Genomic DNA, 20,960 nt, shown 5'->3' on the forward strand with positions numbered 1-20,960 from the left:
CCTCTGTCTGGATCCTTGAGCTATTTGAGCCCGGTGCCTGGCCTTTGCAGTGTGCCAGGATGTTAGCTGGTTTGTTTTGTTCTTTCCTAAGTGTGGGTGTTGGTCCTTTTTGTACCACATTCTGTCACAGAGATACTTTCCATGTCCTGTATGTCCTGGAACTGGCTATTCTTTGGAATTGCCATCAGCACGGTATCTGCAACCTCATCTCTGATGACTTCAAGAGAAGTTATGACGTTACAGTTTAGATTTTCTTTTTTTTTTTTTTTAGATTTTTCTCATTGTTAAAATGAAAGCAGTGCTTTATTTTTCAAATGTCTATATCCCAAGTGGAAGTGGAAATTCTTTTATGGGCATCCACTTGTTCAAAGATAAATATATGAATAACCAAATTTTTTTTAGGTTAACCATGGAGAAACTTTTCTTGAATCCTCATTTGTAAAAGAAATTATCTATCTATATCTATCATCCATGTAGCACACACACATAATTGCAATGTAGTAACAACATAAGATTCATCATAACTATGAAAAACCTCAGAAGTATTTACAGATAAACTATAAATTAAATTTAATGTATATTTACATTAAATATATTATTAACAGAGTATAAGCCCATCTAATTTAGTACTGTTTCCCATTTAGAAATTTATTGAATAGAAACTGTTTATTCTGATTTTTACATATACCTGTGATTTTTAATAGTCATATTTTTCACGATTAAAATCTTCTCTATGGAGGGGCACTTGGGTGGCTCAGCTGGTTAAGTGTCCAACTCCTGATTTCAGCTCAGGTCATGATCTCAGAGTCCCGAGAACTAGCCCTACAGTGGGCTCCATGCTGGGCAAAGAATATGCCCTTTCCTTCTGCCCCTTACCCCACTCCCATGCATGCACATGCTCTCTATCTAGAATAAATAAATAAGTCTTTTAAAAGAAATATTCTCTATTAAATTAGACCATTAGTATGGCTCAGTTTATATTTGTTTCTGTCTTGCTAAATTGGAAGATATTTAATTTCTAATTCTGCAACGAACTATACAATACCCCATGGAATGCATCTATCCCACGTTAACATGATAAACCCATGAGTGATTTGACCTCCAACGCAAGGCTGCTGCAATCATGCAAGCCTCTTTAGTTCTCATATGTGGCGTTCAGTCAAAACAGCACTGAAATAATGCATGTGTGCAAGCTTTTTTATTTCACTGCTTTTCTCAAGAGTTCATGAGCGTTTTTTTTTGTTTTGCTCTGGTTTTGGTTTTGTTTTGTTTTCCTACCGAGATTCACTATTGAGAAGCCTAGTTGGTTAACAAAATATTTCTGGAGTCTGTACGATATGACATTTGTCCTCTGGGAGGCAAGTGAGACAGGGAAGCTACTCTGCTTCCTGTATAAATTTCAGGTATCTTGCAATACATAGAACTGCTATCATTCAGCGTTAAATCCAGCTTTGAATTTATGGCAATAAAGCAAAAAAGAAATAATTTACTGACATAATTTTCTTTTTAAAAAGGATGGAACATTTAAAAAGAGAGACTGCTTTCTAGAAAATGCAGAAGTGAACTTTACAGTCATGTATCCGTTTTTGATATAACGTAATATAGTTAACCGATTAATTTCCTTCATGCTCGTTTTCAGTGACTCAGTAAGTGCTATGTTTTATTTCCTTGGTGTATCCTTCTCAAAACAGGAATTGAGAAAGAACAAACTAAAGACCGAAATTCTAGAAAATGCACTGAGCATTTTGCAATCAAAAGTACTAAACATTTTTAGTTGGATACTATCACAGTTAAATACTGACAACTTCAATTAGCCCTCTGTGATGGTAATGATTATTATAAGTAGGTGGACATTGTTAGTGAATGTTTTAATGGCACTGTAATATTATATTAAGACTAATAAGGTTTTCTCAACTTGAATGATGATGGGCGTGAATAAAATTGCAGGAACTGAGAGAGTGAACAAGATAGAGCCTCAATATAACCCTGGGGGTGTTTACAGAGATTTCATTCTGTGTACAGAGATTAGAGCTCACTGCTTCCCACCAAGTGAACATGGTGTAAACCAGTACTTGTTCGATTGTACAATGAAGCGATCATCTTAATCCCTTCGTGTTAAACCCCTTTTAGTGTTTATTTCTGTATTGATCACTTGTTGACCCATAAGATTTTTTTTTTCTAAATGTTCTTATTTCAAAGCATCTCCTGGGACCCTTGATTAACTTTTAGTTTGGCGAGCAAGGAATGCCTCCCCAAATCCAACTGCTTTGGGCCACATCAATTGATAATTTTTAAGACCTTCCTTGTTTTTATTAAACTCTAATAGTACTAAGGACCACAGAAGTATTTAAAGTACAGTTGTCCCTTGAACAATGTGGAGGTAAGGGGTGCCAACTCCTGAGTAGGTGAAAATCCGCGCGTCACTTTTGACTCCTCCAAAACGTAACTAATAGCCTCCTGTTGACCAGAAACCTTACTGATCACACAAACAGTCAATTAGCTCGTGCTTTGCATGTTATATGCATCAGGTACTACACTGTCACATTCAAGCCAGCTTAAGAACAGAAAATATTATTTAAAATATTATCAGGAAGCAAATATACACTTACAGTACTGTACTGTATTTATTTCTTTTAGAATCTGCATGGGAGTAGACCCACCCAGTTCAAACCTGTGCTGTGCAAGGGTCATCTGTATTATATTTTTATTTTATTTTATTTTATTTTATTTTATTTATGATAGTCACAGAGAGAGAGAGAGGCACAGAGACACAGGCAGAGGGAGAAGCAGGCTCCATGCACCGGGAGCCCGATGTGGGATTCGATCCCGGGTCTCCAGGATCGCGCCCTGGGCCAAAGGCAGGCGCCAAACCGCTGCGCCACCCAGGGATCCCTCATCTGTATTATAAATCCTGGCTTTCATTTTACATCACAGGGAATTCCAAAGATGCTCCTGAAAATATGCAGTCTTTCTTAGGAAATCATTTCAGGCATTCAGCATCGCCAAAACTTGCTGTGGTGACAGGAGACTCCCAGCTTTATTTGGAGCTGAGTGTAAGACACACACTAACACCCACAAAACTGGTAACGAGTGAACATTACTTCTTCCCTGGGATATTTCAGCATTTTTACAAGTATCCCATTCAAGTGAAAGGTGCGACCTAAGTGCCTTAATCTCATGCTTCTTCAGCTGACAAAGAAGGGATTGCAAGAAAGTTTCTCTGTAGTCTTTGGAATCTCAGACATTAAATTTGCCAAGGGGCAAGAGTGGAATGTATAGGACTGAGGACTCATCCTAAAATTACGTCCGTGGAGTGTCACCTGCTGTTCCCCCTCTTCTCTAAGAGGTGTGTCTTAGCAGAACGTGTATTCATCAGCCGGCCTCCTGCTTGCTACTTGAGAGAATCATCAATCATTAAATCAATTAAATCAATCTGCTACTCGTGCTGCTCGTGACTCAGAGAGTTGCTCGCGTGAAAAGGAGCCTGGTTTCCAATTAGCAGTCGTCATGTGGTACATCTGCCCTTGTGACTCATTTGAGACTGCTTGTGTGTTTGATGGTTCTCCCATTTGGAGTGGCTTTCGCAGAACATGCAGATTTGCCTTAATTTCATCTCTGGGTGATCATTGCTCCCCCCTTTCCTCATCCGCGTTCCTCCTAAAGTAAATGGTGGGCATCTCTGCAGTCATCAGGAATCATTTGTGCATCTCTTATATGCTCTCTTCTGTCCTCTAGGCTCCATAGACAGAGTCGTGGGGAGACAAGCAGGTGTGGGCTCCGCTTATGGAGAATTTGCATTCTAGTGGCAGGCATAATAAATGAGAAAACCTGAAGTGTCTGCGGTGGTTACAGATTGTGCTAAGTACCTTGGAGAAAATAAACAGATTCCTGATGTGCAAAATAATGGCAGCACTCTGGTTTAGACTGAAAATATTTCTTGAAGGAAGGATGGAAGAATGAGCGGTAGTCAGCCACAGAAAAACACTTGAGGAAAAGCATCATAGTCAAAGGAGACTATTGTCCTGGTGACCGTGGGTGGAAGCGTGCCCAGCACACTCATGAAACTGAAGAAAACAAGTCTAGAGCCAAAGGAGCAGTGTGAACAGTCAGAAGAGAGGCAGAGATAAGATCCAAGAGTGAGCAGGTGGGACGATATCTGGCACCTTGTAGCCCAGGATGTTCCTCTAAGGGCGATCAGAAGTCATTGAAGGTTCTCATCAGGGAGGTAGCGTTGTCTGACGTATTCTTCAAGCAGGTTGAGCTGTTGAGTAGAGACCAGGTGGTATGGGGTGTGAGGCAACAGTAGAGGGGCAACTGCAACAGGCAAGCAGCTCTGCAGCAGCCAGGAGGGGTGACATGGCTCTGTGGGGGAGGGGATTTGGGAGGAGACAAGGACCTGAGATGGGGATGGTACGTAGGATAGATGGCATCTTGGATGGACATAGAGCGTCAGATAAAGGGGGCATCAGAAGGTCCTAGAGTTTGGCCTCGAAAAATATATCTGATTTGAGTGTCATTTGCCAAGATGGTGGGACGTAAGCTGTGACTTCTCCGTAGAGTCGATCACACCACCCCAAACGTGTTCAGAGTTCTGGAAATACGCCTAGTTAATTTTCATGTAAACGAGCAACAGAGAAATAGAAGGAAGTTTTATTCGAGTTTAATTTTTGCAGTGACCCAGACTGTTCTGTTTGATGTTTACCAATTTTATGATTAAAACACGTAAGAAGTTGTAGGGTGAATAAAGTTTGCTGATGAAAGCCATTTGGTCTTTTCAGCTCTTCTGTTGTCTTTGTTGAGTTGTGGGTTAGTTGTCGGTGCGACTGGTTTTCTCTTTTTTTTTTTTTTTTTTTTTTTTTTTTGCGACTGGTTTTCTCATCCGAATGTCTGTTCACAGGCTATTACCTCGCGCTCAACCACAAGCGTTTTCTCTTTATCGTGGACTCCTGTGATGTGAGGTTACACATACATGGAGGAAAAACATGATTGAAATATGTGCTGGTTCTAGACCGCCCTGTGAATCCGCATATTTCTGAGAATGGCAAGGAACTGGCTTTTCTTTTTGCAGCCTACATTATAATTTTATAGATCGTTTAGTTTTGGAGGCTGCTCTCTTTCATTAAACCCTACACTGCTTAACTGAGGCTGTGAGTGTTATAGAAAAGCAAAATGGTTGAGCAACAGTGAATTTCTGAGTTCAACTCTAGAAAAATTACGTGAGAAATAGGCACTGGGTGTTAAACTAGCTTTATCTATACACTTATAGATCCTCTCTGCCCACATAATGGGTAAATGTAGCATTTTCGTCCTTCTAGAAATATTCCCAAAGGGACCCACATGCAAAAGTATATTGCTTTATTGACAAGTAGTGGCCACATGATAATTATTTGTTGTTTTTTTTTTTAATTATTTAATCATTTCTTTGGTTTCAGGATCTTCTTACTGGTTTAAAACTCATGATATTATTTTATCAAATTCATCTCTTGGATGGTAAAACTTAAAAGATTTCTCTATTATCTTGCTGGTCTTGCCATTTTTCCACGGTAAGTAACTGAGGACTAGAGAGGCTAGAACTTGACTAAGTAATGAGGGGGAGGCTCTGTGATGTAGCCAACCACGGCTAATCATTCAGGAGAAGCCCAGTCCTCTCAGATTTTGGATCAAAGCTCTAGACACAAGGGAGCGGATGCGAGAAGAGTTCTGGGTGTTAGAAAGGGAAGCGGTTCTGGAAGAGGAAGTGACGCAGGGCTGGTTCCCTCGCCCCAAACCCTGGGGTTCCCTCCGCCTGTTGTTCAGAGTTGTCTCTTCCTGACGTCCCTTCAGGAAATCACAAGGAGGCACAGGGGTCCCCTCCCAGCGGGCGCTCACCACATTCCCCCGGGGTGGCATGCGCTGCTTGGTAGGGTGCTGGTCCGCAAGGAGGCCTTCTGAGCGCTTCCTCCTTACGTCACTGGTGTGTTTTTCAGTTAAAAATATGTATTTCCCTAAACCTTGACATTCTTCTCATTCTTCGCATTGAACACGGCCCTAACTTCCCACTGGCCCTTCTCTTTCTGCTCCTTTCCAGCCCAACACCGTACCCAGATTTATGCCCAAATGTCTCTTTGGTCACAATGTTCGTCCCTTCGCCTCCTTACCCTGGCGCCTCTGCCTAATGTGGCCACTGGTTTTATCACCCACCATTTTCCCTCAAGCCATTTAATTTGGTCAGTTACAATCCACCAAATACACGGTGTAAATTATCATTTTCATGCGAGGGATTTCCCTCCCCCCCCATGTCCTCTCCCCCACTTCTCTCTGCCTTTCGGAGATCCGTCTTCCCACTTCCTCCAGGAGCCACTCAGCCTCCCCGCGCTGCAGAGCCTTCCCTCACTATGTCAATCCATGTTCATTTCTTTGACTTTTATTTTTATTTAGCACTGATTATCCACATACTTCAATTACAGCACATTTTCCCTTGTATTATTGTTCTTTATGGCCTTTACACACAATTAGACTGTTAGTTCTTTGGGATCCCAGGAAATATCACCCTTCTTCCACACCTCCTTTCTTTAATCTCCATATAGAACTTAATAAATTGTATTGGCTCATTTGTTTGTTTTCACATGATTTAATTATTAGGTGATAATGTCCAGTTGTGTGGGGGGGTGGAGAAAAAACTTAAAGAGATACAAGGGATAGATCTGTGATCATATCTGGTTTTTGATAGTCCATTGGAAATGGAGATTGCATGATTCACTCTTCTGTGTGAACAATATTTATAAAGAGTTTCTCATTTTCTGCAGATGCACATGATGCATGGATTTGTTAAAAACTTATATTGAGTAAGACTCTGCTAGTTCTTGGAGGATCACAGTCACTCATTGGAAGGAGGTCTTCCCAGAGAATGAGAGGGGTGCACACAGGAAACTGAAATGCAGTGGAGCCCGTGCTGTGGTAGGGAAGGCACAAGTCAGGGGGCCTTGTTCACACGGTGTCACGTGTCTGACTCGACACCTGACATACTTGTCCCCACTCCTTATTTTTTATTGTGGTTTAAAAACACATAACTTTAAGCTGACAACCTCTTAAGTGTGTGGTTCAGGAGTGTCATATATATTCACAGTGTTGCACAACATATCTCTAGGACTTTTTCATCTTGCAGATCTGTATACGATTAAACAGTAATTCCCCTTCTCTCCTCCCTCCAGCCCTTGGCAGCCCCATTTCTACTTTCTATTTCTGTGATTTTGACTATTTTAGATACAGTAAAATCATACGCTATTTGTCCTTTGGGGCCTGGCTTATTTCACTTAGCAAAATGTCTTTGCGGGTCATCCATATTTCAGCCTGTGATGGAATTTCCTTTTAGAGTTTCAATGATCTTCCGTTGTATGTAAATACTGCACTTTCTTCCGTCTGGACATTTGGAGCGTCCACCTTCCGGGTATTGTGAGTAATGCTACAAATATTGAGTAAAATTTGGTGTGCAAATATTTCTTTGAGTTTTTGCTTTGAATTCTTTTGAATATATATACCCAAAAATGAGATTACTTGATCATATAGCTTACTCTCTTGTTCTAGTTCCTTGAGGTGTAAAAGTTAAATTATTTATTCGAGATCTTCCTTCTTTTATACTGTAAACATTTAGCTAGCACTGTAATTTTCCCTAACTCCATTTAGCCTACATGGTTTCTGATAAGAAATCCACTGGCAGTCTGATAGGAGGCTCCCTGAACATTAGAGTTTTTTTTTTTTTTTCCCCTCTTGCTGTTTTCAAGAGAAAAAAAAAAAAGACATATTATTTTTGTGTTTTTGTCTGTGATCGTTTGATTATGATGTGTCTCAATGTAGGTTTCTTTAGATTTATCCTGGTTGAACCTCTTTGAGCTTCTTTAATTGGTTTCTCCATTTCTTTCTTAAGATTTGGATAGTTTTCAGTCATTATTTCTTCAAATAGATCCTGCTTTCTTTTCTCTTTTCTTCTTCTTTCTGGGATACCCATAATGCCCATACTGTTCTGCTGGATGGTCTTCTATAATTCCCTTTTATTCCCCTCTGACTTGATAATTTTAAATGGCCTGTCTTAGTCCAAGGTTGCTGGTTCTTTCTTCTGTTTGGTTAAGTCTAATGTTGATCTTCTCTAGTGGATTTGTCAATTCAGTTATGGCATTCTGTAGCTCAGAATTTCTGTTTGGTCCTTCTTTATGGTTTCTTTATTGATATTTTTATTTTGTTCATCTATCTTTTTCTTGAGTGGTTTATTTGCATTCTCTTATAATTCAATGAGCAGTCTAATTAGGGTTATTTTGAATTCTTTGTTTAGTAATTCATATTTCCATCTTTTAGGGTAGGTTTCTGAAGATTTAAGTTGACCTTTTGATTAATCCACTTTTCCTATTTCTTTGTATGTGGTTTTAATTTCTGTTTCAACTTTGGCATTTTAAACATCAGCCACCTCTCCCAGTCACTGCAACCTGGTTTTATAGAGGGGTATCTTTCAGCAGTTGGCCCAATGAGATATTCCAGAGAATGCTTAGGGCTTTTCTGAGGATATGTACTCTGTGGCCTTGTGCATGCATCAGGAGAGGTTTGCTGGTTGCTAATCAGGAGCTTCCCTGTAGATCTGTCTGCTGCTGGGGCCTCTCAGATTGAGCTCCCCTTCTCTGCCGTCTACAGTACTGTGGATTCCAGTGTGTTCCGTGTGTATTGCCTTTGTTCTCAGGCACCAGCCTTGCATCTGTTCCTAACAGCCCTGAGATTCAAGCAAAAGAGAGACCAGTCTCTTGGGCAGCTCTCTAAAAAGTCAGAATATTGGATCCATGGTCCACTGTTCTCTTTCCCTTCACAGGGAGAACTCGGGAGTTGGGACTTTCCTTCTAGTCATGCTCAGTGTGTCATGGAGGAGATCCCTGGCCGTGAATTTTCCAAACAACTTCAATGCAGTTGGCTTTTGCTTCTCTGGGGTTCAGGAACCTTGTAATTGGTTTCTGTATTTCTTCCAAGGGCAATTTGTCTGTATTGTTGTTAAGTTGGTATCTCCATTGGGGAAGAAGGTTCTAGGGCTTCCTATTTTGCCATCTTGAGACACTACTTCTAGACTTGATGATTTTTTTTTTTAATATAAGCTAAACAGTTGAAGGACTAGTTACTTTAATTCACATCATTCAAAGAGCAGAGAATATTTTTTAAAATATTCTTTTACTTTATTATTGTGCTACCAATTTCTTAGTCTTCTAACAAATAGTATGTTTGGCCTGAAAGTTTGTACACAGTTGTAGTTTTTTTGTTTTTTTTTGTTTTTTTTTTTTTTTTTTTAATGATATGAGTAGAATTTTTGAAACCATGCTAGCTAAATTTTAAGTAAAATGCAACATATTATTTTTTCACATTTATCTTACTATGTATATGGTTTATTTGCATAGACTTCTGACAGTACAGATATTTTTATGTAAGAGTATTCATATTAATCTGCAATGTTTCCTTAAGTCTCTATAATAATCAATACCATAAATGTAGATTTATAATGATCAAATATCTATATGAAAGTGTTTAGTATACAACTTAAGGAGATGATTGAATACTAATAAACATGAGTCAGCAATATCTTTTTGTAAAGGGCCAGAGGAAATATATTCAACTTCAGGACTAATGAAAGGAGTCAGTACAGAAAAAAACAAACATGATCAGTTTTGGCTCAAGGGAGATTGCTTGCTAAATCATGTTATATAACACCAAGCCAAGGGAAAGATAACCAAAATAATCAGTATATTTTACTAAAAATACATTCTTCAATAAGTTCCTTGATTCGGTCAGTTAATCTTATTATTTGGCCTATTGAATATTCAGAATTTCAATTAAATTTGAATATTTTGTATTTGCTTATTTTAAAAAAAGCAAAAACATATTAATGTAAAATCATGTGTTAAATATTTGTATGTCTACATATAGTCACACGTATTAAATGTCTATATTTTATTTAATAAGTATTCCCATTAATCTATCTGATATATTAATTAAACAATCCAAGATACTTTAAGAAATTATTGTCATTGTTATCATTTTAAATATATAATTTATATAATTGACCTTTTATTCAGAAGCTCTAAAAAAGACAATAAATGTGGTTATAGTCAGATTATTTTTGTGTAATTGAGTTTAAGTTCAAGTGTAAGGTTTGACATCTAAAAATTTCAACTACTTTTAATGTTCTGATTTTCTGAACTATATGTGTGTCTAGTAAAATTTTAATTGGAAAAAAATTTCTTTAATTTGTAATAAATATCTCTATGTCAAAGAAGACTGGCACAGTTTTAGCTTAAGTGATCGCTCTCATCATGAAGAAAAGCAAAAAAAAATCATCCATACGCACATTACTAAAGACCCTACATTAGACAGGATGTTTCTCTTTTCACTGCATGTGAGAGGATGTTTAGCAATATGTCACTAGGGATGGTTAATTTTCATAGCATTTATTCTTTATTAATGGAGAGTATGAGAACATGTTATTTAGCAGCTGAAATATTTGTATCTAGTAATTATGGTCATTTTGCCATAATTTGTTAGCTTTTTATCCATTTGTCAATTCAATAATTGTATACATGCTTCTTCTAGGCCATGTGCTAGGTGCATGCTATGTACAGATTGCCTTAGTTAGCTCTGCCTGCTATAACAAAACACCACAAACTGCGTGGCTTCAACAACAGACATTTATTTCTCACTGTTCCAGAAGCTGGGAAGTCCAAGACCCAGGGGGTGGCATATTTGGTTCCTGGTGACAGTCTGCTTCCTGGCTTGTAAACAGCCACCATCTCAGTGTGTGCTCACATGGCCTGTCCTAGAGTGTGCGCGTGGAGAGAGGTCTCTCTTCCCTTCACATAAGGGCACTAACCCCTTCATGAGGTCTCACCCTCATGAATCTATCTAAACCGAATCATCTCTCAAAGACCTCCCCTCCAAAAACCACCACCTTGGGGATTAGAGCTTCAACATACACATTCTGGGGGTTGAGGGACACCCAAACATCCAGCCTATCGCACTAACGAGGAAGAAGGAGCCAGTTTGCGTTCCCCTGGAGTCTATGGTTTAATTGGGGAAACTGAGCAAGTTGCTGCACCAGGAGCAATCTTAACTTTGATATGTAAACAGAGCTCTGCCGTGTGGTGATGGGGCACATAATTCACTGATATTCAGAAGGCAGAGTGTGTAGCCCGGTGAGGCCGTTTCCTGGCCTTGTGAACTTGCAGAAATTACTTTCCCTCTCTCCATGAATGAGGATGTTGGACAAGATCAGTGCTCCTCACAGTGTTCTGCAGGACACTGCTGTCCTGTGTTATTCATGGGGAGTCCGCAGACCAAAATGGTCCCGTAATCAAATACATTTTGGAAATCCTTCAAATAAAATTGAAGAGGATTCATCTCTGCAGGATTTCTCTGTGCCTTTAATATACTATAATACTTTCAAATCTCCAAGAGAGATAAAATATTCTATTTCCCCAAATTTATGCTCTGACTTCCCTTGACACTATACACACAATCCCTTATGCTTTAAAGAATCCTTATGATCTACTAAATGAGAAGAATAGAGAAAACCTTTATTATGTGGACTTAACATGCCCACAGTTTACAGATAAGAGAAAATATTTTTAGCTCCACGTACACGCTAAATCACTTGGACAATGATTTAAAAAGTAGTTTCTTTACTTCAGTTGCTGTTATATTAATTATGGAGTTTTCCCTATACACACTCTGTTGTCATGGAGATGTATTGACTCATAAAACAATGTAATGGAGAAGTCTGAATGTGCAGGGTGACACTTGTTATGTTTATGCCTATGTGATCATGGCATCTGACATTTATTTCATGGATTGTCAACCTCCCGTGGCATCTCCCTAAGTGAAAGTGCGATGTCTTTATTCACCTATTTTCCAATACAGTGTCTGACCTTTAATGCGAGTTTTGATTTATGGGTTTACAGGGACTATCAGTAACACTTCTGTTTTAGGATTTATCTTCCCAAGTGCACATAAAGAAAGGTTTTTTATCTACTAGTTTTGTGTGAGGGGATGGTTATTACTAATTTAGTTTCCAAAAAAAAATGGGCCTATTTTTTTCTTTTCCAAGTTAAGGACTAGCCCATGTACCCCTATAGTGCTGCTGATGACCTACCTAGTACTTAATAAAGCTCACAGATCTGCAAATGTTCTTTGACCTCTTTGCCCTTGTCGGCTAATCCAGCTCTAGTGACCTTTCCATTCGGGTCTGCTTTCCTCTCGCTGTGTTTTTTTATCTTGATTATTGTTTTGAGCAGTGCAGCTCGAATAACATACTTATTTTCTTTTAAGTTGTGAACTTTGAAAATCATACATTATGCCAGTCAAAATGAGGACAATGCCAAGTTGACAAAAAAATGCTCAACGTTGTCTCAACTATGTCTACACGAGCTCACTTTTCCTGCTCCCCACATTTGACGATCATTGCATCTTTATCATGGATTTCAAAATTATTTTCATTTTCAAGATTTAGTAAAGCATTCTCCATTTTACCTAATAAATTTAGGATAATGGTTATAATGCCTTCCAGAGACTCCATGAGGCTACTTGTTATTTTCTGGTTCATAACTTCCACATTTGATGGTCACTGGTAGATAAAGCCATTAGGCTGTAGATTTGATCAAACTAGGATACTTGTCTTTTTTAATGGCTTTTTTTTGTTGTTTGTTTTAATATTCTTTGCCCTCTCAGGGTAGACACATGGGGAGATACTTTTTTGGCTGCCTTCTACATCTAATCCCAACTTTATAAATCAACGCATTTCAAAATGTCCACACATTTTTACATGTGAAAGTGTTAGAATGTACATCTGTGGCTGATATGGTACAAATGCCATGCTACATAAAATATTTCTCCCTGTGTCATTGCTTGTTTATAGCAATAGGTCTAAAGCTTTAGAACACTCAACAATTACCTTCATTATCACATGTAATCAGGATACCTCATGGTTCAGAATCAGGTGGCTCATGAACCACCTTGTAAAGAAACCTAGCTTTATAGCATTTGCCGTTTCATCATTTATGGTATAGAATGTAAATATGCCGTACATTGAAAAACTGGAAATCTTTTCTATAAAAACTTTTGCTTACAATATGGCGATATACTCTACCAGATGTCTCTCCTTTTGAAAAATTAATTTTGAATTTTCCTGCCAGATGGTTTTGTATCACAACTTCATTTTAGAGAAGTTCTGTTGTTTGTATAGCTCTTCCAACGTGTCTCGTTCTGTGTCTAAATCAGTACTTTTTAGTCGACCGGCCTTATGACTGACTGTCACGGGTGTGATGCTTACCATTACCCATGACTTACCATTAAAAATCAGTTTTGCGCCAACAACTTTCTTCTAAAACTCTTCTCTTTCTAGGTGTTGTGAAGAGTGATGATATATGCACGTATGGACTTAAACTGACCTTCCTTCCTGCTCATATTTATTTTCCTACCTTCTTCTCCTATCTTCTTTATATTTCTCGCTGATTAGCATAATGAGCACATGCAAATAATCTGACCTTTCTCTGTACTGAAAATCCTTCAGCCTACCTCCTCCTTCTGTCCCCTACTGGTCAGAAAGCCCATTGTTCTGTCCTCTAAGGGACAACTTGTTGCCTCATATTGTTACCAGCATTTCTGGGGCTGCTTCCCCTCCTTCCCCGTTTTCCTATTTGAGCCCATAATGCACAGGGTTGCTCTTTCTCTAGACAGTTTACCCTGATGCCGGAATCACAGGAGATGGTGCGGCTCCTCTGTGTGTGAACACGGCTGCCTGGGAAGGCATTTCAAACCCAGCTGGTTTGGGGGTCTGAATCTGCCACACCTTTAACTCTCCCCTCTGCTAGAGTCTTCTTTTTTTCCTAAACCCAAAAATAAGAATCTTCCACTCATGACACAGATCCACTGTCTTCACTGCGACTTGACTCAGTGTCTTGACTTGTCTATATGTAAATATACATAGATGCTATTACTAGGAAGCGTCCCTAGAGATACCGGATATCCTAGTGCTGTTAACGTCTACTGTGTACTGGAGACCTAGGGACACTGAGAGTGAGGAAGATGTGTCCTGTCTACAGTTCAAAGATCTGGGTCTGCATAAAACTGCTTCCTGAGTCTCATCACATCAAATCCTGATTAAAAGGACTTTTGTATGTTTTTAGTTTATTAAGAAAATATATTGTAATTCCTATAGGTACGGATAACTGCAAGTTATTATTTTTTTCCAGAGGATGAATGAGATTTACACGTAGAATTTAAGAAAGGAGAAACGAAAATGAATTAACATATAATAAATGCATACGAATCACCATGTATTAAACAAATACACTAGGTAAAAGCCTATTATATCATATATGTAAAGGGATGGGTGTTTCATAACTAGAATTTAATTTTGAATTACTTATTGCATTTTTTTAAATTTCAAAATATGTTATCAGCTTATTTTGAACAGTTTTGGGTTATCGATAGTCTCTGGTCTCTGAATGCTCTTGAAGTATGCCAAAATGATGATGTGGCATCAGTATAAATCGGCTTTTTAGTATTTCAAATTGTAATTAAATTTATACCAAAGGTATTTTAAGTCCCAACCCCCCCCCACCCCCCGCAGGAGCAAATAAAAAAATAGTGCTAGGTGGTAGGTGATCTTGTTAAGCTGTGATAAGAGAAAGGGTGAATTTTAAATGAAATATATATTCTAGGGTTAAGAAAAACATAAATTAGACTTATACTAACAAAACAAGATAAAGCCCTAAGTGATTGTAGTTTTGTGTATTTAATAACGTTATCATCTATAAACATAAAGCCCAACTGTCTAGAAATTTAGTGCTGGGCCCCTGAGAGATGGGTTTACATACATACCTGTACCTGGGAACTCCACCTGTTAATCTGACTTCGCTCTGCCCTTTCCTTAATCTCAGACACAGGGGGTCAGGATCAGAGCAACATAGAGCATCCAGGATGACAATAGGCCGTCCTCAGCACGTGCGGTTTCCCCATGAGCTGCCCGTGCAGGATCTCTGATCCGGATCCAGGCCTGATGCATGAGCGGGAACCATGTAGCCTCACATTGACTCCTGCTCTCAGAAGCACTGCACTTGCTGGAGCCCCTCTGGGAGCCCTTAGAAATCTTACCTTTGCCTGTTTTTTAAGTGGAGTTTGATGGGACAGTGGGGTGTGCAGCACAGGAGCAGAGGAGATGTGCCAGCCCACAGGCGTGGACACGGCCTTGCGTGCAGGGCAAGCCACACGCACCCTCATTCTGCCCTGGGACCCACAGTTGCGCAGCTGGGGGCCCTGCAAAGACCTGTTCTTCCATTTCCTACCAGGTTTTGCCTCTGCATTGATTAAGGTGACCCCCGCTTCCCCATCTCAGCCATATCACCCGGAGTCCCCAGCCCCGGTCGGTTCACTAATCTGACCAGTTCATTCCTGTTAGTGTCATGGCCCAGAACTCAAGTGTACATCCAAGGTCACATGGAGAATTTTAAGCTGAGCTGCTCGAATGTCCTTCCCGATCCGTTACCCTGCAAAACCCATCAGTCCCGGGTAACCTGGAATGAGATTGGACGTGGCACACTGATGAGAAGGATTATTTGCAATCCCCACGCCTTTAGCATCATTTCAAATGCATTTTTTTTTTATTCTATAAAACACCATAGCTGCCTATTTTGTCTGTCTGTGCTATGGGCTTTATACGGAGAGGTATCTCTGCTAACTCATTAATTTCTCTATATTTTAGGCTGAGTGCCAGTATTATGTGATACGTTAAAAAAATTGTTAGTGCCCTAACTGAAGGCAATTCCATCAAGAAAAGTGCCCGATTATAGCCTTAGGATCTGTAAATATTGGCCTGTTTACTGAGAACACTGAGAATTTTGTTGTCTTTAAATGAGAGAGAGAGAAAAAAAATCTCTCTCTCTCTCTATATATATATATAAATTATACATATATTTACACTATATACATTTTATATATTTTATATATATATAAAATATTTGTTCTCGTGTTATGTTTTTCTGGAAGGGTAGAGTTCCCAGATTCACACTTAAAATTTTTCATAAATATGGTCAACCCTAGGGGATCCCTGGGTGGCTCAGCAGTTTAGCAGCTGCCTTTGGCCCAGGGTATGATCCCGGGGTCCTGGGATCGAGTCCCGTGTCAGGCTCCCTGCAGGGAGCCTGCTTCTCCCTGTACCTGTGTCTCTGCCTCTCTCTGTCTCTCTATGTCCATCATGAATAAATAAATAAAATCTTAAAAAAAAAAAAAAGATGGCCAACTCTGCTTGAAGAACAGCAGGAGAGCACTGTCATGGGTCTCGCATGTCCAAAGAAACGTGACCTTAAAGTCCCTTCTGAAGTGTGCATGCGTTGGCTTTGGAGTGTGTAACGGGGAACGTGGAAGTGGCCATTGTATTGTTTAAGGAGAACCTTGATGGACTCGTGCTGGGTGTGGGATGTAGTCATGGTCAGGAGGTAGCTAATAACTGACCTAAAGTCCCCTGATGTCTCGTTGGTAGGACAACGAGAGAAATAATCAAGGTCGTTGTTCACTTCGTCAGGAGGAGAGCAACAGGGGAAAGAACTGTTTTATTATTCAGAAAACCAGGAATATCGTGTATGGTACGTGCTTCCTAAGCCCGTGTCTCTGCCTTTCTGCAGCCGTGGGCCTCGCTGCGTGCCAAGAACCAGCCCTTCCCAGCAATGGCATCAAAATCGGAGACCGGTACATGGTGAACGATGTGCTCTCCTTTCAGTGTGAACCGGGGTACACCTTGCAGGTAACTTCCTTCTGCATGTCGGGAATACGGAGGGTTGGCGCGGGAATCCTTGGGTGGCTCGGGGACGCCAGTGCCAGTGAGCTGCACCCAGAGAGCTGCTTTAGCTGCTCTCCTGCTGTTTGCAAATCCAAGTTGTCACACGGAGCCACGCGTGCTCCTGATGTTCACTCTAGCGTGGAAATAGCTCCTGATGACCAAGCTCTCTTCCGCAGTTCAGCACCCTGTTTTCATGATTACTTTATTTCCAAACGTACGTTCCCCCCGTGAGCATGCAGATGAAATTGTAAGGCACAGAGTGTTGACACGAGTCGCGTTCGTGGCGCTCCTGTGGCCTCCAGCGCGAGGTCCGCCCTGAGCCCCGAGTGTGTCCCGCGGGACGGTCGCCGTCCGCTACCTTCTCTAGCAGGTGCTGCGGTGCCCAGGTCACTCCGGGGACTATCGAGGAGTCTCCATCATTTTTTTATAATTTTGTATAAAAGTTTTTTCAGACTTTTATAGCCCAGTGTGTACCAACATTCATCATTTTCTCCGTTACTGTGTTTTCCGGGCTGATCATATATAAGCGTTCTTGCGAAAGAGCGTCTCGGGGTCGTGTGGCGTGATGGCTCCGATTGCCGTTGCCAGCAACGATGTGGGTCATCTCAGGCGCAGGCTACAAGGGCCAGTAGGAATAGTCACGCCTAATTACGTGTCTCCTCTCCGTTTATTTCGGGTAATAGAGTACCTTTTTGGCTGAACGCTCATTACCACGTTGAAGCGGATCGTATTTTAAGGAGAAAGGTCTTAGTTCTGTCCTCCAACAGTTCTGTGGCAAAGTTTGAACAAACGAGTTTGGGAAAGAAAGCAGCAGGCAAGAGTCGCAGAGGACGCGGTGGCACGTGGGGACCGCGGGGAGGTCCTTCCCGGCACCGGGGCGCCGTCCTTGCTGGAGCCCGGGGCACAGGCACGGGTGGTGCAGGCCCCAGAGCCACGCTTGCCGCCCCCCGCGCCCCACCCCGGCCGGCAGGGCCTTTCCCGCACCTTCGGGCCCGGAGCACGTCGGTGGGAAGCGCCCGAAGCCTCCTGAGCTGACTGTTTAAGGCAAATCCCAGCCGTGTTCCGGTCTGGAGAATTCCAAGGCCCGGCCCAAGGGCTTCGTTTGTAGGGACCCCCCCACCGCACCAGTCTACTTGGATGTGCCGTCAGTATGTCCCCCCCCCACTTTTTTTTCACTTGCTTTATACTCAAAAACACACTCCCACACATCAATCCTTGCTTCGCTGCCGGGTGTCCGCTGCCTCCTACCCCCCCATGGTGTCTCTGAGCGGCTACCCTGAGGACCTTTTACGAATGACTCCTTTGCAGCCCTCAGAGGAGACAGAAAGGAGGGTCCCGTAGGGCCCTGGCTTACAAAGGGCTGTTGAATCAGGGCTGGCGGACGAGGCCCGGACGCACCTGCGGCACCTGCCCCTGCACCTGCACCTGCACCTGCGGAGCCCTGGCCCTGCTCATTAGCTCCTGATACAAACGCAAACCAGGCTCTCCCTCCGTCCTGCTGGGGGGCGGGGGCAGCGCTGACTCCACGAGCTGCGGGCTTTGCCTTCACGGGAGCCAAACAGGGGCCCGGGTTTGTTTGTTTGTTTGTTTTTTTAAGTTGCTAAGTGTCAGCAGCACAGTTGCCAACACATCAATGTACCCGGAGGCACAGTGCCTGTGGCGACCGGCGTGCCTTGCACACTTCGCACACGACTGTGCCTGGACGTGCCCGCCCGGGGAGCCTCCTGGACCGGGGACGAGGGTGCCGGCCCCGACACTCAGACGGAACCCGGGATTCCCCTCTTCCCCAGGCCGGTTTCAGTGCTTCTTTACAAGACAAAACGATGAAAATCCTTATGTTAAACTAGTAACTACACAGAGTCCTGTCTCGTGTTGGATCCGTTGTATACATTTCAGCTGGAATCACTAATATAAATCGTTTGTGCCAAAATCCATGAGAGAGTCTGACCGAGGCTGGTAGCCGATGGCCCTCCTCTGGGCAGGCATCTATAACCGCCTTTGCAGGCCTTCGCACTTTACGTTTTCCATAATTCAGGAAGAAATCCATTAAAGATAATTTAACGGACCACAAAATGAGCGCACACCCAGCGTGAACTTTAGCAGGAGCCGCACTGCACGGAACGTCTTCTCTAAGAATAAATATAGCCTCCTTTTGCTGTAATGACTTTTTAACATATCAGATAGTATGAGAAAATGAGTTTTGCGGCAGATGAATCGAGGATGAAATGTTCCCGAGCCTGGGGAATCAGTCTGTCGTTGATAACTGCATTAGTGCAACTTCTTGTTTGATGCGTCCCCAGCGTGCCCGCGAGTATTTAGCATGAATCAAAGATTTGTTTTCAACTGTCTCTGAGCCCGTTGTGGGCGGCAGGTGGAGACTCACAGGATCAGCGCGCAGGGCGGAGAGGACCACCGAGGCCCAAGGAAGAAAAAACAATAAAAACCGATGGTCTGCACAGAGGTGCTCTTTACTGGCTTCCCTTCTAGCGTGAGAGGGATTTCGGCACAAAATGTTCAGAATTTAACCTGCTGCTGTGTGATTAAACGGATATAATAGGACGGGTCTGTTTTATTTTATTTTTTTTAAGATTGAAAGTTGAAAACTTCATATGTTTAAAGGATAAAGAGACCGTGGGCGATGAGGATTTATTTTATTTTATTTTATTTTATTTTATATTTTATTTTATTTTATTTTATTATTTTATTTTATTTTATTTTATTTTTTTATTTTATTTTATTTTATTTTATTTTATTATTTTATTTTATTATTTTATTTTATTTTATTTTATTTTATTATTTTATATTTTTGAGGATTATTTTATTGCTGCCACAATCATTTGGCAGTTTGTGAGGTTGTGTGATAGTAACACGATTATCAGGCCTCCTTCTTCTCTGATGGAGGAACCGACCCAGTTCTCTGTGGGACCATAGGGGCGTGTGAGTCGTGGGTGAACGGGAAGCACGAGGGGACAGCGAAGATGCCTTTCGTGAGCAGATTACGTATCTCTGACCTTCCCCCCTCTGGACCAGCACCTAGTGTTCACAGCCTCCCAGACCGAAAGTCGTAACTTCTGATGATTAAAAAATAGAAAAAAGATGTGTTTCGCCCAAGCCATCCCGTTGAGCAGGGAAAGGGGCATGTCCCAAATAGTCACCGAGAGGGACCCTGCAAGATTTGGGTTTTAGCGAGAAGAATTACAATGGTCATGGGTTTTGGTTTTTTTCTACCTTGATTCCACGTATGTGATTCATGGACAAACATTAGTGCAATACGTTGCACGATGCCTGGTGTGTCGTTTATAAAGGGAACCACAGAAAGTACGGACGTCCTCGCAGTGGAACTTTGCACGCTCTTCCTTTGGTCCTGTGACCCTTACCTCCTTTTGTCTCACACAGGGTCGTTCCCACATCTCGTGCATGCCGGGCACCGTCCGTCGCTGGAACTACCCATCCCCCCTCTGCATTGGTAAGGATGCCCCCCCTGACCCTCCCGATGGCACGTTGCTGTGCACGTGCCCTCAGTACCCTCAGTACCCTCAGTGCCCTCAGTACCACTAGTACCATCAGTACCCTCAGTACCCTCAGTACCCTCATAAGTACCCTCAGTATCCTCAGTACCCTCATCAGTACCCTCAGTGCCCTCATCAGTACCATCAGTACCCTCAGTACCATCGGTATCCTCAGTACCCTCAGTACCTTACCGATCACATCATCATGCAGGAGGTGTGGCAAATACTGAGCATGCATCTTGTCCCACGGATGTACTAGCTCAGCTTTTCTGTCATCTGTGGACCGACCCCTGTGGATTAGATGTCACATTGCTAGCTCAAGGCACCGAACCAAGGCAAATTATATCCGTACCAGAAGGGCCAGTGGATTAGTTATGTAAGGAACGAACACAGTGGGTCTGGAAGTCTGAGCCGTGTTCCGTGTAGGCCTTTAGGCCTCTGGAAAACCGAGTGTCCAGAAACAAAATTCAGAAATACCAATGAATGGATGGATCGGAGGGATAGTGTTTTATAGGAGAAGCAGAGAGACGGCGCCCGTGGATGTGCCCATTAGGACGGGCTCAGCCTGCCTCTTGAGGGAAAGGAGCTCCCAACACAGCATTGCAAGGAGAACAGCCTGG

The 20,960-nt window shown here is 41.8% G+C and overlaps 1 protein-coding gene across 1 annotated transcript in view; it reads left to right on the forward strand.

Moving 5' to 3' along the window:
- The window catches only part of CSMD1 (CUB and Sushi multiple domains 1), a 1,850,581-nt gene that overhangs the window by 1,649,132 nt on the left and 180,489 nt on the right, over positions 1-20,960 (forward strand). Inside the window, exons 42-43 of the mRNA XM_038560546.1 lie at positions 16,677-16,795; positions 20,228-20,297. Of these exons, the coding sequence (XP_038416474.1) occupies positions 16,677-16,795; positions 20,228-20,297 (189 nt within the window). The remainder of the gene's footprint in view (positions 1-16,676; positions 16,796-20,227; positions 20,298-20,960) is intronic.

Source organism: Canis lupus, chromosome 16 (genome assembly GCF_011100685.1).
Source record: "Canis lupus familiaris isolate Mischka breed German Shepherd chromosome 16, alternate assembly UU_Cfam_GSD_1.0, whole genome shotgun sequence".
Taxonomy (NCBI): domain Eukaryota; kingdom Metazoa; phylum Chordata; class Mammalia; order Carnivora; family Canidae; genus Canis; species Canis lupus.